Here is a 17,799-nt window from a genome sequence, read left to right as displayed (position 1 = left end):
GCAGAGAATAAAGCCACACTCCTTCTGTGTGTTTTTAATCCGAGCTTCTCTGTTCTTTTGTTTTGACTGCCGGTCTGGCCACACGTGCATGTTAGTGCACGTGGCCATGAAATGTTGGTATTGGCGAGAGTGTGTGGAGGCAGTCCCAGCTTGCTGGATTTTTTTTTTTTTTTTTTCTTCAGTATTTTGAGTACAACCCCTTTTTAAAGCACCAGACAAGTTGTGGTAAATTAGGCCCTTTCTGTTGAGATTTGAAGCTGCAGGTAGTAGTGTGTATTCTCCTTAAGTATTGTTTGTTGTGTAAGTTCTACATATCACTGGAGGAATAAACTTAGTGATCTTGGCTTTGCCTCCTGGTGTGTATTTCTTTTTTTTGTTTTCTTCTCTGTGGTCTGGTCTGGTGTTCAGAGAGATAAGGGCTCGAGCCCTCCTCAGGAAGCAGCTTCGGGAGTGTCAGTGAGCCAAGAACCGGATTCTGTCACTTTACTTTCAAAATCACTTTCATTATGTCGCCCTCTGGTGGAAGAGTTCAAAACCTCATATTATGCTTGTTGGCTTTTTCCCTTTCCTTTGTGTTATATATCTTTTTTGTGCATGTAATGGCTTCACAAAGTGAAAAAGTCAAAAGGGACTTACCATCTCCAACAGAAAACACTGTTCACAAACTGCTCTATCATAGTCCAGCCTTTACTTCTGTGACGAACGTGCGTCACTTTGTAACACACGTTCTAATGCGCGCCTAGCTGCTAGCGTGGCACTCCCTCATACTCTGCTTCTGACTGGCTAGTAGTCCTTACCTAGCTACTGAGCATGTGCGACTCCCAACAAAGATGGGACAGAAGTGAGATGTCTCACTCTGTAGCTAAAACAGAGAGCTCAACACACAGGGTGAAAAGAGGAGCTGCAGCAAAGTGCAGTACAACAAATATATGGTATTTTTTTGAAAATTAAACCGTGTAAACCTATTCTGATATAACCTAAATAAAATTAGGAACCTGAAAATGAGCACTTTAAAATACTTTCATACTACATGCATCGATTCAATTCAACCTTTTATTAAAAACAAAAGACAATATCAAAAATCACAAAACTAGTTGTTGGCTAAAATAGGACTGGAGGTGGCATATGGTAGAATGTAACTCTACAGTGGCTTCAGACGGTTCTAGTGATGTACATCTGTAATGAGCACAGTGACGGACCAGCACTCTCACATCTCATCAGTGAACCACACGCCTGCTTCAGTACAAAACATTTCACTACCAGCCTCATCAGCACAGTTGTCGTCTTCTACGTTACACACATACACACTCACATTTATGTGTATATATACACGGTAATGAGCAGAGAATCCAGATGAGAGAAGAAAAAGGAATGAAAAGACAGGAGAATAATTCCCGTTTGGATCGGCTCAAGCCCAGTTGCCTCATTTACAGATGTTCCCTTGTAGAAATCCAAAATCAATGATGTCAAAGTGCCCAGCTCTACAACAGTGCTTGCCTTTTCAGAGCTGTAAGGCACGTGAATAATGCTAGGATTAAAAAAAAAAAAAAAAAAAAAAACATTCTAACAGCTACTGTAAAAAATAAGAAAAGTGTTGAACTTAGATGGCGGTTGTAATAATTTGTACCTTTTGAGATTCTGTCTTCAACAGTTGAGGCGTGGTTTTAAACATCTGGACTGGCTAATGTGTGACTAATGTATCGTAGCAGGCACTCGAACAGATTCTCACGTGTCTTGAAAGATGAAATAACTCCTTATTTCTTTTTCATGACACCTGGTGAGAAGCTGTTTTGTTTTTTGTTTTTCAATGAGTGGCTTCACAAATACACCGAATTCTGTCACACAGGGCTCCAAACTAGCTGCTCTTTACTCTCAGGGGTTAAACATTTGGGATGCTCAAAACAATATCCAAATCCAAACAAATTGTTGCTTACAAGTTCTACTCATTTAAAATATTTGATGGCATTCTCCTCTTTCAAAAAGTCAAATACATTTCATTACTACGATAACATAAACAAGATTACAAGTGGAGGAAAAAAATGTAAAAAAAAAAAATAAATCTAGATGTTTGACTGTTCATGTGCACAACACCTGTGCCCTGAACACTGTTTGTAAATTCAAAAACAAGACGGATAATCATATCCTGTAATCTATTATATTACACTGGACGTATGTTGCAGTGTCTGGCAGTATTGGAGTCATTTGGGCTCGCCCTGTCTGTCTGTTACAAGTTTGGACCACCCAGAAGGGAAACGGGAATACAGTTGTGTGTGGAGGTGTGCTGAGTGGCATTATCTACGAGGCTCCGGAGCTAACGTCCGTTTCTGAGTTACGGCTGCTCGAGGATTTAAAAAAAAAATTTTTTTTAGAAAGAGAACCTACGGAGGAATAAAAGAGCAGAGCTTGAGAGTCTTTTTCAGTCAGAAATGTTGTCGTTTCTGTTCAATCTGCAGTGATGGCGTGATGTTTGCAGACTGCAGCTGACGCAGACAGAATGCTGCGAGGAAACAAAACCAAAAAAAAAAGCTCCACTGCTTTCACCCCTCTTGGGTCAAATTTCGACATCGCTCTCTTTGTCGTTGTCGTGGTCACCGTCGTAGAACTCGTTGGCTGCCTCCGGCCTGAGGAAGTGAGGAAGATTTGAAAGATTTTAGTCATGCAGTTAAATATATATTTGAATGCATGTGTTGCACTCAGAGGTGGAAATTAACAAATTACAATTACTGTGGCGGGGGCACGTGCTCGATCACGAAGATGACAAAGTTTTGTCGTCATTACTTAGAATTCCTCGTGGGGGCGACAGAAACTACACATTATAGCTTTAAGTAAAAGTTCATCCAAGTAAAAAGGACTTTTACTTTACCCTCCTGTTGTCCTCGGGTCAAATTTGACCCATTTTCAACAAGTTTCTACATCAGAAATTTGGGTTTTCTTTCGACCAAACTGTCCAAAAACATAACGTGGATGGTTCCATACAACCAATACTCTTTACAAGTAAAATTAAATGATTAGTTCACTACTATCATTGAATTTGGGTGCGTTATTCAATTTTATAGCGTTTGGGGGAAAAAATGATCAAAGACCGTTGGAAGAAAGTGACAAAAAATGTTGGAAAAACAACAAAAACATAAAAAAAAAGTGCTGAAAAATCAAACAAAAAACGTCGACAATAACATCGGAAATTTGTGACAAAAAAAATGGAAAAAAGTCGAAAAAAAGTGACGAAATATTTTGAAAAAAGTGACAAAAACGTCACCCAAAAATGTTTGAATTTGAAAAAAAAATAAATAAGAAGTTGCACGGTCGATGGGAAGACTACACAAGGGTCAAGTAGAAAATTTTTTGGACTCTTTCCACCTCTGGTGGCACTCATCCTAGCCCCGTGCAGGTGCACTGACCTGGTGTAGTTTTCCTCGCCCCCCCTCTCGTCGGGGTCGGGCTCGTCGGTGCGTTCGTAGCTCAGCATGTCGGAGGGGACGTCGTGGATCTGGACGCTGGGCGCGTGGTTCAACATCTTCAAGTTCTCGAACACCGTCTGGCGGATCTGCTCCAAGTACTGCAACACGACACGCACACGGTTACAAAGACTGAACGAGACGGGTTTATGCCCAATTGGATTATATCATCTTCCTGTCCCTCAACAAACAACCGTAACACGTGGAAGATAGGGCTGGGCAATATATCGATATTATATCAACATCGATTTATGAGGCTAGATATCGTCAGATTTTGGATATCGTAGTATCGTGATACGACACACGTGTTGCCTTTTCCTGGTTTTAAAGGCTGCATTACAGTGAAGTGATGTACTTTTCGGGACTTACTTACCGTTTTATAATTTGCCATGGCATCCACATTATTGGTGATTATTTATCAAAACGCTCATTGTGTAAATATTTGTGAAAGCACCAATAGCGAACCCTTCAATATCGACATTGATGTATTTGGTCAAAAATATCGTGATATTTGATTTTCTCCATATCGCCCAATTCTAGATGAGACAGGATGACCTAAATTGAGGACTCATTCATTGTCAAATCACACATTATATACAGTAAGTGCACAAACTAAAATATCAATATCAAGCAACTTCATTACAACTCTGCTGTCACTTTTTAGTGACAAATTCAAGTTTGAGTTTTGGTAAAATGTGTCAAATGTTTCCTATCGTCCAAGAATATCAGAAAGCTGAATTGGGCATTGGCGCCATGGAAATAACCCATGCCACACCAACAACTTGATCATTGTCTTTCAAGTCAGTAACAGACCGTGTAAATATCTGTGAAAGCACCAATAGTGAACCCTTCAATATCGCCACAATATAGACATCGATGCATTTGGTCAAAAATATCGCGATATCTGATTTTCTCCATATCGCCCAGCTCTAGTGGAAGATGGGAATCAGATTTACATTCTGTGTTCAGAACTTTCAAATACAGCTAGCGCGTCTCAGGTCCTGCAGACGCGCTGCACTGCTGTTATCACACTGTCAGTCAGTAATTCTTAGCGTGGGGGGCGATGTCTCACCTGTCTGGAGTTCTGGTTTTCTATCCTGGTGCTGACATCAGGGTGCAGCGTGAAGTCTGGAGCAAAGTACTCAAAATACTCTGCAGAGGACAGAAACAAGGAGGACGACGAGGGACAGAGCTATGTCAAAAAAATGGACTTCAGTTGAATTCTCACTCCTTCAAAAAAAAAAAAAGCATGCACTCCGACGTTATTTTAAAATGTCAAATCACTGCTCTTCCAACAGATGGTGCTAAAGGTCGAAAATGCTCAAAATTAATCTCCACTCCACATACACACACACACACACACACACACACACACACACAGGAGTCGGATACGGAAGCCGTGTTGGGCAACGAAAAGACATCGAGGGGCAGCGCAGGTACAACATCACCCAAAAAACTGAAGGTCCAACTCACCGCTGTAAGGCAGCTCATCACTGATGGATTCATCCAATAACAGAGACGTCTCAAAGGTCCTACAACACAACAGAACGGCTATTATTACAAAGCTCACATCTCCCGTAACTCCGAACTAGGGTTGGGCATCGAGAACCGGTTCCAACTTGGAATAGTTTCAAAAATTTCCAATTCCAATGAAATCAATTCTGAATTCAAATTCAATCATTGGCTCCAAATTTAACATGCGCAAGTTTTGGTTTCCGTAGAGGCCGCCATACTTCCAGGTGCTGGTTGAGTTGCAGCCACGGAGCGCAGTAAGCGGCGCTCTAAAGTGTGTGTAAAAAGCCCGGTGAAACTGTAAATCACCACTGAATCAAAATAAAATGTTCCTCTCATATGTGAAATAAGCATGTGATCTGTTTCAACTCCACATCTCAAAGAATTGGAATAGAGAATCGATAAGAACCGGAATCGAAAGGAAGAATTGGAATCAGAATTGTTAAAATCAAAACGATGCCCAACCCTACTCCGAACAGGTTACCCCTCCATAACAGCACGTTTTTGTGTCGGAAGCCAAACTCACCAGCAGCGAGCCACGTTCCTCACCGTGTATCCTCCGCCTCCCAGCACCAACAGAGGAATCTTAAAACTCTTAACAAACTCCACACACTCGCTGAAAGACAGAGAGAGCAAAGCAGAGCCACATTAACACTAGAACTGCACAATATATATATCCTTCTTTTATCGTCATCGCGAAATCAACGGGCGCTGTAAACGCATCACGAAAGACACTCAAGACATTTTTGTGTTTGTTAACCCTCCTGTTGTCCTCGGGTCAAATTTGACCCATTTTCTAAAAGTTTCTATATCAGAAATGTGTGTTTCTATCAACCAAAATGTCCCAAAAAATAACGTGGATGGTTCCATATGACGCTCTTTACAAGTAAAATAAATGATCAGTTCACTACTTTCTTTGAATTTGGATGTTTTATTAAATTTTATAGCATTTGAAAAAAAAAAAATGAACTAAAGTAATAATTGAATTGAATATCTGTACCACGTGAAAGAGTACATTGTAATATGTATTAACAACTACAAACGGTGAGTTTTGAACAATATTTACTACTATTTTGTGGTTGCTCAAAATATGTCCCACATATTCGTCACCACCGTCAGATATTTATAAAAAAAAAAGCAATAAAATCAGGCGACTACAAGGTCAACTACATTCCTGAGGACCCCATTTTCAAACCTTCAGCTCTACTGCATGCTTCAAGATCAAAGTTCCCGTAAGTTTGCTATTTTCTCTTAACCTTGTTCATATTTTTGGACACTGTCACAACCATAACATGTCAACACCTGTCTCTTTTGTATAAAAAAATATTAGATTAGATTATGACATAAATGTATACTTTTTAAGAAGAGGTCTGAAGTAGCCCAGCAACAGAGGGGAAACAAGATGGCTAATGTGAACAACTCATACATATCATGTGAGTGGCCAAAATGGCCCTTAGCAGAAGCTAGAATATAATTGTTGATCACAATAAATACCAAATATGACCTGTAATGTTTCATGAACCTCCTTTTTATATTTTTATTTATGTAATTCCCCCTATATTTCTTCCATACAGGCCTACACTGCATGCTGCTAGCCTTTTAATAGCTGTGTTTCTTTGCTATACGAGCCCAGGTTAGCTTAGTGTGCCATAATACTATCACTAGATGTAATGCTGGCACTGTGTATAAAGTCGATGCATATACTGTAAATTAAAGTGTCAAAATGAGTCAAAACTCTTTAATGTTGAAGGACATTTCTGGCGCAAAATGAACCTAGGGGTTAATAACACGTGTACCGAGTCGACTGTTCTCTGGGATCTGTTTTCATGCTAATCTAATGGGTCTCTAGCTTGAAACAAGCTAGCGCAAACCGCTGATTAGCTTATACCGCAAGCCTTCGGGGCAGAGGCTAAATCACTATTTTATACCACTAACAAGGCTCAAAATAGCACCACACTTCCACGGTAGCATGAGGGTCCCTACATGTAAACCGAAGCATTGGGAACTTTGTAAGTGTACAGACAGTTTATTAAACAGAGATTAAAAAGACAGTAGCGTCTTCATGTATACATGCGGGCGCCAAGTTTTTCCCACCACCCAAGGTTTCTTCCTAAAAGGAAGTTTTTCCTCGCCACTGTCGCACTAAATGCTTGCTCTTGGGGGAATTACTGGAATTGTTGGGTCTTTGTAAATTATAGAGTGTGGTCTAGACCTACTCTATCTGTAAAGTGTCTTGAGATAACTCTTGTTATGATTTGATACTATAAATAAAATTGAATTGAATCTTGGGAAAAGTCATGACCAGTCGAACGACGAACGCTGTGTTTAAGCTATGTTACTGGTTACTGGTTGCACGGCGTTCGTCTGGTCATGACTTTTCCTAAGATGGTGCCCGCATGTATACATGAAGACACTACTGTTTTTGTAATCTCTTTTCAATAAACTGTCTGTACACTTACAAAGAGGGACCCTCATTATGCTACCGTGGAAGTGTGGTGCTATTTTGAGTCTTGTTAGTGGTGTAGAAATAGCAATTTACCCTCTGCCCCGAAGGCTAGCGTTAGAAGCTAATCACCGGTTTGCGCTAGCTTGTTTCAAGTTAGAGATGCATTAGATTAGCATGAAAACATATCCCAGAGAACGGTCGACTCGGTACACGTTATTAACCCCTATGTTCATTTTGCGCCAAAATCATCCTTTAACAGAGACAACACGGGTCACATAATACATACAAATAGCCGAGATGTTCCTATTAATCAGAGAGAGAGAAACGACGAATGATTTTGGTTTGAGCAGGCTCTCTTTGGGTTAACTCTGAGCTCCAGTATCAGCAAGCTGGCTAACATTTAACCAACGTTATTCCTACCAGAGCCCCACATAGACAAAAGAGTCCATTAAGAGTAATATAATTTCCACTCTGGTTTTAAAAAAGAAGGATAAATACACTAAATACATATGACTATTATAGCTGCACTTTAATTACAGTTTCTTTCATTTCCAAAGCGATTACTGACTGCGTCGACACTTTTAACCTCTAATTCCATCCCTGCAGCTCAGAATAACAAATAGTGACCTTGTGATGATTGGAAGTTAAAAGTTTACCCTCTGTTGTCTAAATTAGTTGTTTTCCTGTTCATGTTTTGGTTATGATGTAGGTATGTAATTCTGCAGCTAATGGAGATCCTAATAAACTAATATTAGAACAATATCCCACAAACGGATAATTATAAATGCAACATTTCAGTCAGACATTAGGTACTTGCTTTGGCAGCAGAAACAGACTGTTTTAAGTGCACTGCATAGTAGTTTGGTCATCAGAGAAAACGAGAAAAAAAAATACTAACTCCAGCCCAAAGACATACAGTATATATGCCTTCCTGCACTTATTTATAGCCTTTTTAATATTTGAGAAAAATATTTCTAGCGTTTCTACGGCTTCAACTTCTTTTAGTTCTGTGATTTATACACTATTGTTTATATTCTCCCTTTGATGAACATTAGGTTTTACTGTTACTTTAACCCATTTTGCCAGCTGGTATATCACCGTTTCATCTCATTTGCAGTTTCGCAAATCTGAACCAGGACAGCTTCCAAATGACAGCGTTCACTTTAACCAGGGAGCAGTGATTTAAAGCAGCCATATTATGCTCGTTTTCAGGTTCATAATTGTAATTTGAGATTGTACCAGAATAGGTTTACATGGTTTAATTTTCAAAAAACACCATATTTTTGTTGTACTGCACATTGCTGCAGCTCCTCTTTTCACCCTGTGTGTTGAGCTCTCTGTTTTAGCTACAGAGTGAGACATCTCACTTCTGTTCCATCTTTGTTGGAAGTCGCACATGCTCAGTAGCTAGGTAAGGATCACATCAGCTAGCTAGCTGTTTCTACAACTTCAGCCAGTACAAGGCAGGATTAGCCGGGAGACTTCTTCTAAACGAGGGCGCACTTCCAACTTTGCGTGGAATACCTGCAGAACAGGGACATGGAAGTAGTTCTTTTGTAGATTATGGTGAACTTGTGTGTAGGGCTGGGCGATAAAATCGATTTTATCGATTAACTCGAATGTGTAGTTAACGTCGATTTGTTTAAATGAAAATCGATTTTCTCCTTAACATCCGCCGACGCTCCCCTCTGGGCTCCCATAGCTCCGAACGGGCTCAGCCCTCCCCCCGCGCGTTTGCCATAGAGATACACAAACAACATGGCAGCGACAGGGACTAACATTAATTCTTTTCTTAACTAGTAGTTTCATTACTTACTTATCCGTAATCTCCGCCGAAATGACCGGCAGCTCCCGGTGCTCTGTCCCCGGCTGAGAGTCACCTATTCTCGGATAACTGAATCACCAGCTACCGCTGACCTAAAGGACCACCATGCGGGGCACCAGAGGCGGTGTTGAGGAACTCTTTTGCGGCTCAACACATCTACTAAATGCCGCTACCGAGCTGTGATGGAGGTCTGTAGCGGCTTAAACAACTAGCAATCGCCGCTCTGTAGCACGGAGCTCCTCTTCGACGTTTGTTTCTACCGCTAGTTACTACGAAGGAGCTTGCTACAGGTATGCTGCATTCAAGAGACCATGGGATGTTAATGCACGTTACTCAGCAACAGGTGAAAATAGGGGCAAGGTTGCGCAATAACGTTAAAATTTGATTTGAAGATTTGAACTTTTAGCGAGGAACGAGAAGTGAATTACCTGTATGTGTGAAAACAGCTTTATCTCACGCATCCGTTTGTTTGTTGTTGAATATATAGCACCCCCCATCCAAAAAAAGGGAAAACACTCAAACCAATTTATATTTCCACAAAATTGGCATGAATAATCATAATGGTATACATGCCTCATGTGTGTGCATGTGTGTGAGTCAAAACAAAATAAAGTTAAAACTTGTTTTGAACAATTTCTTTGTCATCTGCAGATTGATTTTAAGTAGGGGGAGAAAAAAATCGATTTTAAATCCTAAATTGGATTTTTTTGGAAAAAATCGGGGATTTTATTTTTAGGTCATATCGCCCAGCCCTACTTGTGTGTGTTGTAGCAGTGTTTTGCCATTGAGAACAAGCTAGCTAACTGTTAGCCCCCTAGGCCCCTCGTCTCGGCTAGTGATGTAGAAAGCCGTGCAGATTTTGACCAGCTCACCCGGAGACTGAAGGCAGGACACATTCAGAAACCGTATCTCACTCAAAACAGCATGGATGGGTTTTTTTCAAAGTTTGTATGCGTATGGAAGCACCAGAGACACAAAAATAACACCCCAAATCCCAGAAAAAGTGATTTTTTTTTTCATAATATGGGTACTTTAAGGTAAGTCCGTCTCACCCATGTCCACGTATACTGAGATTGAAGCAGCCCAGTCTGTCGCAGCCCAGAGAATCTGCTCCACACTGGAAGAGAATAACACACAGGCTTTACATGCCTCATCACCCTACGATTGCATGCAGCCCTATAATATACAGTGCTCAGCATAAGTGAATACACCCATGCTAAAGTTGACTAAAAAGAGGAATAAAAAAAATCATCTTTTGGAAATTGAGGAAAAAGAGGAAAATCCAATTTTCTTTGTGAATGAATAATGTATCGTAAATAAATGTTCTTCCTTAAAATACAGGGGGCATAAGTCAGTACACCCCTATGTTAAATTCCCATAGAGGCAGGCAGATTTCTATTTTTAAAGGCCAGTTATTTCATGGATCCAGGATACTATGCATCCTGATAAAGTTCCCTTGGCCTTTGGAATTAAAATAGCCCCACATCATCACATACCCTTCACCATACCTAGAGATTGGCATGGGGTACTTTCCATAAAATCATCTCTCAATGCAAATCAAATCAGCTATTAGGCTAACTGAAATAAAACCATGCCAATCTCTAGGTATGGTGAAGGCTATGTGATGATGTGGGGCTATTATAATTCCAAAGGCCAAGGGAACTTTATCAGGATGCATAGTATCCTGGATCCATGAAATAACTGGCCTTTAAAAATAGAAATCTGCCTGCCTCTATGGGAATTTAACATAGGGGTGTGTATACTTATGCCCCCTATATTTTAAGGAAGAACATTTATTTATTTACGATACATTATTCATTCACAAAGAAAATTGGTGTCTTTAAAGGTTGGATTTTTCCTCTTTTTTTTTTTTTTTAATTAAGGCATTAAGATCAATTTCCAAAAGATGATTTTTTTTTTATTCCTCTTTTTAGTCAACTTTAGCATGGGTGTATTCACTTATGCTGAGCACTGTATATATAATATAATGATGTCTAATCTTAGCCATATAATCTAATTTTATAAATAAGTTTACTTTATTTAGCCCTCATCCCACTTAAACAACTGTCATTTCCTCACACACGCAGACTAAATGATCCATTAGCTGGGATGACAGGTAATTAAACAGATGAATCAAAGACTCAGAGTTCCACACTGACCTGTAGAACGATGCAGGTCGGCTGGTAGAAATCCACCACCTGTTTAATAACCGGCTGGAACAGCTGCCTGTAGCCTGAAACGCACGCATGCAGATGATGAAGTTCACAGCAGTTTGAATCTTCTGAGCTCTGTGTGTTGTTTTATACAATAGGTGTTACGTTTCAATAATGAAATCTGTGCAGGGAGAGAACTCACTCTGGTCATCGATGCCGTCTCTGAGGGGAACGTTGAGGCAGTAGTACCGGCCGCTCTCTGCTCCGACCTCATACATGTCACCTGCAAACGCACGCTAACTGAATTAATTCAATTCAGTTTTATTTATAGCGTCAAATCACAACAGGAGTTATCTCAGGACACTTTACAGGTAGAGTAGGTCTAGACCACACTTTACTTTACAAAGACCCAACAATTCCCCCACCCCCCAATAGCAAGCAATTTATTAATACACAATTGTACAGAGACAACGCAGTAATACCATACTGTATTGAAGCAGCTCAAGTTACATAGTTTGTCTAATTTGATGAGCAAAACATGCCCAACAAATGTGTCCCTATTGCAAGGTTTTTTCATTTGTTTGGTCAACTGTACATGTCCTACACTTAAAAAGAAAAATGGCTAAAGAATAAACCTGTTATTTGTCTTTTGTAGTGATAATAAGGGCTCCTGCACGCTGCCTGCGTGGCGTGAGCGTGTCAGCTGCGTGGCGTGTCCGTTTTTATTTCGGCTCCCATGTTAACAGGTTAGAGCTTTTCACACTGCCTGTGTGACACGGACGTCTCAGGTTTTGACATAAATGCAGATATAAATGTAATTTAAAAAAAATTATAAATAATTATCGATTTTCAAATATTGCACCTGTCAATACAAAACGAAATATTCTGTAGCCTATTTTGCCATCAATACCCCCGATGTTGTATTTCATTTGATCAATGGGAAACATCCATGTGTACAGACGAGGCTAGCAGCAGCAGCGCCGCGTCAGACATGTTTCTGGTGTGAAAAGACATAGAAAACGCCACGCAGCCGCCACGCAACAGAAACGCCACGCTCACGCCACGCAGCCAGTGTGAAACGGGTCTAAGTCACAGTTGTAGTAGTGCTGGTCACATGCAGATGAAAGGCACTTTCAGAATGTCCCTAAACAGAGAGAGATTGATTTCATTGGTTAGATGCTGAAAGCGGCGCGTACCTGTTCCTGGAAAAAAGTAGTTCCCGTATTTGTGGAAGGACACAGTCATGACGCGGTCAGTCAGGTAAAAGGCTTCCTGTACGCCGTCACCGTGGTGAATGTCTATGTCGATGTACAGAACCCTAGGGTGGTATCTAAAAAAAAAAAACCACACACACACACCGCATGAAGAGAGAAACTGACACAGCGAACACTTGATGAATGTTATGAATGAGTGTCCTCTTACTTGAGCAGCTCCAGTATACTGATGACTATGTCATTGACGTAACAAAACCCGGATGCCTGCAAACCCAGAAATCATTTCATTATTTAAACTATTCACAGCTAAATATAATGAGTTTAGCAGAAAGGGATGACAACCATATACCTCAAATTTCTTGGCATGATGCAAACCTCCAGCCCAGTTGATGGCAATGTCACAGATCTAAAAAAAACCAACAACGTATCAATTAAATATCACACCATCGCCATGACTCTGTAGTCCTGACCAGTCTACCAGCAGTGCTGCAGCCATGTTAACACTGTCTGAGTGACGGCCAATAGTTTAGGCATCATCTGCTACACACATGTTCATTTCTAATCATCGGCCTCAGAGCAGGACAGAAAGCCAACATAGCTGCAACTGAAATAATGAGAAAACTCTAGTAAATCCGTTTATGTGATGCTTGTGACAGTGGGAACTGCTTAAATGCCACATACCACTGATTCCCACTGTGGCAGGTTGTGTGTAGGTGTATGTTTGCCTGTGTGTCTTATAGGGCTGCAACTAACGATTATTTTCATAGTCGATTAATCTGCCGATTATTTTCTCGATTAATCGATTAGTTGTTTGATCTATAAAAATGTCAAAACATGGTGAAAAATGTGGATCAGTGTTTCCCAAAGCCTAAGAGGACGTCCTCAAATGTCTTGTTTTGTCCAAAACGCAAAGATATTCAGTTTACTGTCACAAAGGAGAGAAGAAACTAGAAGATATTCACATTTAACAAGCTGGAATCAGAGAAATCTGATTTATTTTAATAAAATGAAAAACGATTAATCGATTATCAAAATAGTTGGCGATTTAATTTAATAGTTGACAGCTAATCGATTCATCGTTGCACCTCTAGTGTCTTACCTTGTGGTTGAGCTGCGTAGCTCCCTGTAAGGAGGCTCCTGTGTATCTGGAGCAAAACTCAAAAAGACCTGGAAACACAGGACTGACAAAAACACAGGCACAAAATATTTTAGTTATGGTTTAGTCAGTCCTCTTATAACAGCGAGTGTCAATCTGCCTATCAGGGATGATAAGGCTTTTAACCCCTGTGCCAATCTGCCCCTTTTGCCCGGCCAACTTTTTTGTTTAATTAGAGGCTGTAGCAGGCTGTTGTGGTCTCTAGGATAATCACAGCCTCATAGTCTACACACAACAAACTAGAGACCGAGGGCATTCAGAGGATGTATGGCAATAAAGGGATTTCTGAGTCCTTTCCAGAACAGAAGTGCTCGCCATCCAATCGCAGAAAGATGCAATTCTTGCAGAAATCTCCAAATTTCAAAAAGTTTTGATACCAAATCACAGCAGAGATTTGTTTATGTTGTTCCTTAAGATCTTGGTGTCTAAATGTGGCATTTTAATGAATTGTATTTCTGATCTATGACTAGAAAAACGTGACACACAGCGCTGACCTGCATCTCAAATGACTCCGTAGTTTCCCAGCTTTCAAATGCCGTATACCACTTTAATACGATCTCTACGGTTGACCTGCTTTCACCCTCTAAACACCCCCCGTCCCCCTCCCCTTACCCTCTAGAAAAAAAGGGGGCAGAATGCTAAGGGGTTAAGCTGTTGACTGATCCTGTTTTTAGTGGAGCAATAAGAGCAATAGCATTGCTTGAAATTATATTTGAGATATTAAAATGTCACATGGTTACAATGGAAATAAACAGCCTAATATTTGACTATGAAACCATGGGGATTTGTATGCTATAAAACAAACCGTTTTGACGAATAACAGTAATACTCACCAGTCATCTCCAACATTGAATGTGTTGAGGCTCTTGGTGAAGCCCTGCATGTTATTGGGGCTGACCTTCTGTAGGAAGTCGATGTAGTCTTCAGAGTGGAACCGACACATGTCGTGCTGAGATGCTTTGTATGGCTTGAACACCTGATTAAAAACAAAAAAAAAAGTAGTACCGATTTTAGTGTTTCTCATTTGGAACTGAAAGAGCGAGCAGATGGTATTTCAGCGAGAGAAGCATCAGCAGGCTCTGAATCTGTAACGGCAACACCATCTCTCCTTAACGTTACTGCAGCTCACCATCATTTTCTTGTAGAGTCCATAGTGCAACACCAGACTGTGAGTCAGAGACAAACGGTGGGGCTTCATGGGGTGGCCAGCACCTGGCAGAGACAGATAGTTCAGCACAGATTCGCATTCATAATGTATTGGTGACTTCAATCACGCCCAATATTGAAATAAGTCATCTGCATTTCATAAGCACACTGAGCAGACTCGTGTATTACTGTGGTTAAATCACTACTGACAGAAGCACTTGGTTATTTGTTACACCTGAAACAAATGTACAAAATATCTGTCAGGCTCTTTCCTTTAAGGATAATGTTCAGATTCTGTATCAAGAGAACGTGCAATAACACGTGTGTGTGTGCATGTAGTTTCCATATTTTAAATCATCTTCAGCTGTGATGTTTTGTGTAATTTTATCCTAAGAGCATTTACGTTTTAAGTTCCAAAGCAGGTATCGTCGCGGTTACGGTGCATACTGTCGGAAAATGACACAAGGTGGGATATTATTTTTACTTCAACTGTCTCCCGTTACATATAATCATCCCTATTGTAAGTCAATCTGTAATGGCTGCAAACTGACCATTTCAAAGCGTTCAAGTTACTGTATGAAATAGGTAGACATCTCAGGCAGACGTACAGTGACACATTGTAATAAATGATGGATAACGTGTAACCTAACCACATGGTTTCCAATTTGTACAAAACGTAGCAATAAATATGAAATTGTGCTATAGTGAAAACCTGCCTAACAGACCTCCAAGTGCACATATAGAGCGTGAAATCCTGGAGTGCATATAAATACACATCCCTGAAGTTATTAGCATGTAGCTAACTTGCATTAGCACCATTTATCTTCGTAGGCCTGTTCACTACGATAACCAAACTCACCATAATGAAAGTTGCCCACGTCTGGGTCATAAAAATACGATGTTCTATTGTTCATTCTGAAAGAAATATTTTGACTTTTTACGGAAACTATGACTGTTCTCGCAGCTATAAAACCCACATTTTCTTTCAATTAGCTAACAGATAGCCGCTATGGTAAACACCGACTAGGCTACGTCATCAGACAGGGACAGATCAGCGAGGGGAGGAGGTGGAGGAAAGCAGTATATATAAATGTTTATGGAGGAAAGGATGTGCCTGAAAAAATAAAGTTGCGTTTTTTTTTTAACTGATATAAAATAATCGATACATTGTTATAACTTCGTGTAGGCTACTGAGAATAGCGTCATGTCATTTTTCTTTTTTTTTTAACAAGCGTCTACGAGAAATCACTTCGTACCGGCTTTCTTCCACTTCCGTCTACCCGTCACAATAAAAGCTCTATGGTTTACGGTAACTTCCTTTAACATTCAACTGAGAGATAACACAATAAAATACCATACATAATTTAAGTTACCTTTTAAACAAGGGCATTACCATAGACTGTAGGCCTATATAAAACTGTATATATTTTTATTTTACAGCTTACAGAAACTTAATAGGATATAGTGTCTATACGATTTAGTGTCTATACGATAGTGTCGGTAAAAATGGCTTTTTATTTAGCTTCCTCGTAGCAAAATGTTGAGTGAATTTAAGCTAGACCTTTTATTGTGAAGGGTATACACGGAACAGACAGAGATAGAGCAGCACTTTTTTTTTCTTTGGAATTAAAATAGCCCCACATCATCACATACCCTTCACCATACCTAGAGATTGGCATGGTTTTATTTCAGTTAGCCTAATAGCTAACTGAGATAAGATCCATATCAATGCAAATCAAACCAGCTATTAGGCTAACTGAAATAAAACCATGCCAATCTCTAGGTATGGTGAAGGCTATGTGATGATGTGGGGCTATTTTAATTCCAAAGGCCAAGGGAACTTTATCAGGATGCATAGTATCCTGGATCCATGAAATAACTGGCCTTTAAAAATAAAAATCTGCCTTCCTCTATGGGAATTTAACATAGGGGTATGTATAATTATGGCCCCTGTATTTTAAGGAAGAACATTGATTTATTTACAATACATTATTAATTTACAAAAAAAATTGGCGTCCTTAAAAGGTCGGATTTTTCCTCATTTTTTTAATTAAGGCATTAAGATCAATTTCCAAAAGATGATTTTTTTTATTCCTCTTTTTAGTCAACTTGACCATGGGTATGAATACTTATGAGCAGCACCGTACATACAGAGGTTCCCCGATAAGAGAGATGAAAAACAGACAGACTTTTGAGGTTATTTTAACATATGATGTAGCCCAACACCCACTTTACCCACTTCCAGGGTCCATGGAGAAGGGAAAACTATAACTCCAGCAACACTGTACAGACATAGACTGTAAATATAGCACAACTTTGTTAGTCCAATGCGTCACAGCTTGTGGCCTTTATCAGGCTCATTGGATAAAGTTGTTGTGCATACTTACAAGAGTTACGGTACAGAGTTAAAGAGTTTAACAATAAGGCTAAATCACACACTAACATATCCACTAAAATCAACCGGGGACAACCCTTAAGGGTTTGAAAGACAGCATCAGTATTGTGTTATTTTGTCAAGTTAATTTATACTCAAAAGTTTCCTAATTAGTTTAAAAAAAAATACTGATACACTGCTGCACAAAACAAAAAGCCAAATGGCCTCAGCTTTGGTTTTCCCGAAATGCCTTCGGACCCAGTCAAATGTGTTGACACCCCCTAACAAAATACACAAAGGAGGGTTTAATTCTGAAATTCTTTGTCAGAAGCCTAGAAAATAAATCTTTTCATTGGTATCCAAATGGATATCCAAACAAATTGCTTGCGCTTATCTGTGATTGACAGCAGCAAAAACACAGCGCAGGTGAAGAACGGGATTTTTGCTGGCAATGTCCACTCGTGGATTTAAGTGTGGATCATGTCTACCTTCAAGCTATTATCAAAGGATTATTTATA

The 17,799-nt window shown here is 39.8% G+C and overlaps 1 protein-coding gene across 1 annotated transcript; it reads right to left on the bottom strand.

Annotated features, from left to right (window-relative positions):
- Nucleotides 1–1,039: 1,039 nt before the first annotated feature.
- On the bottom strand, nucleotides 1,040–15,987 carry hdac3 (histone deacetylase 3). Its single transcript, XM_036005837.1, has 16 exons — nucleotides 15,767–15,987; nucleotides 14,891–14,973; nucleotides 14,595–14,737; nucleotides 13,705–13,786; nucleotides 12,955–13,011; nucleotides 12,814–12,869; nucleotides 12,588–12,721; nucleotides 11,594–11,674; nucleotides 11,398–11,471; nucleotides 10,291–10,355; nucleotides 5,494–5,583; nucleotides 4,929–4,987; nucleotides 4,528–4,607; nucleotides 3,399–3,556; nucleotides 2,541–2,621; nucleotides 1,040–2,498 (listed from the first exon to the last, which is right to left on the bottom strand). The coding sequence occupies exons 1-15, from the start codon at nucleotides 15,819–15,821 to the stop codon at nucleotides 2,552–2,554; spliced, it is 1,287 nt and encodes a 428-aa protein (XP_035861730.1). The 5' UTR covers nucleotides 15,822–15,987; the 3' UTR covers nucleotides 1,040–2,498; nucleotides 2,541–2,551.
- Nucleotides 15,988–17,799: the final 1,812 nt, after the last annotated feature.

This window comes from Sander lucioperca, chromosome 1 (assembly GCF_008315115.2).
Source record: "Sander lucioperca isolate FBNREF2018 chromosome 1, SLUC_FBN_1.2, whole genome shotgun sequence".
Classification (NCBI taxonomy): domain Eukaryota; kingdom Metazoa; phylum Chordata; class Actinopteri; order Perciformes; family Percidae; genus Sander; species Sander lucioperca.
The sequence above is the reverse complement of the archived record's forward strand: the minus strand, read 5'-3'. Positions and strand labels throughout refer to the sequence as shown.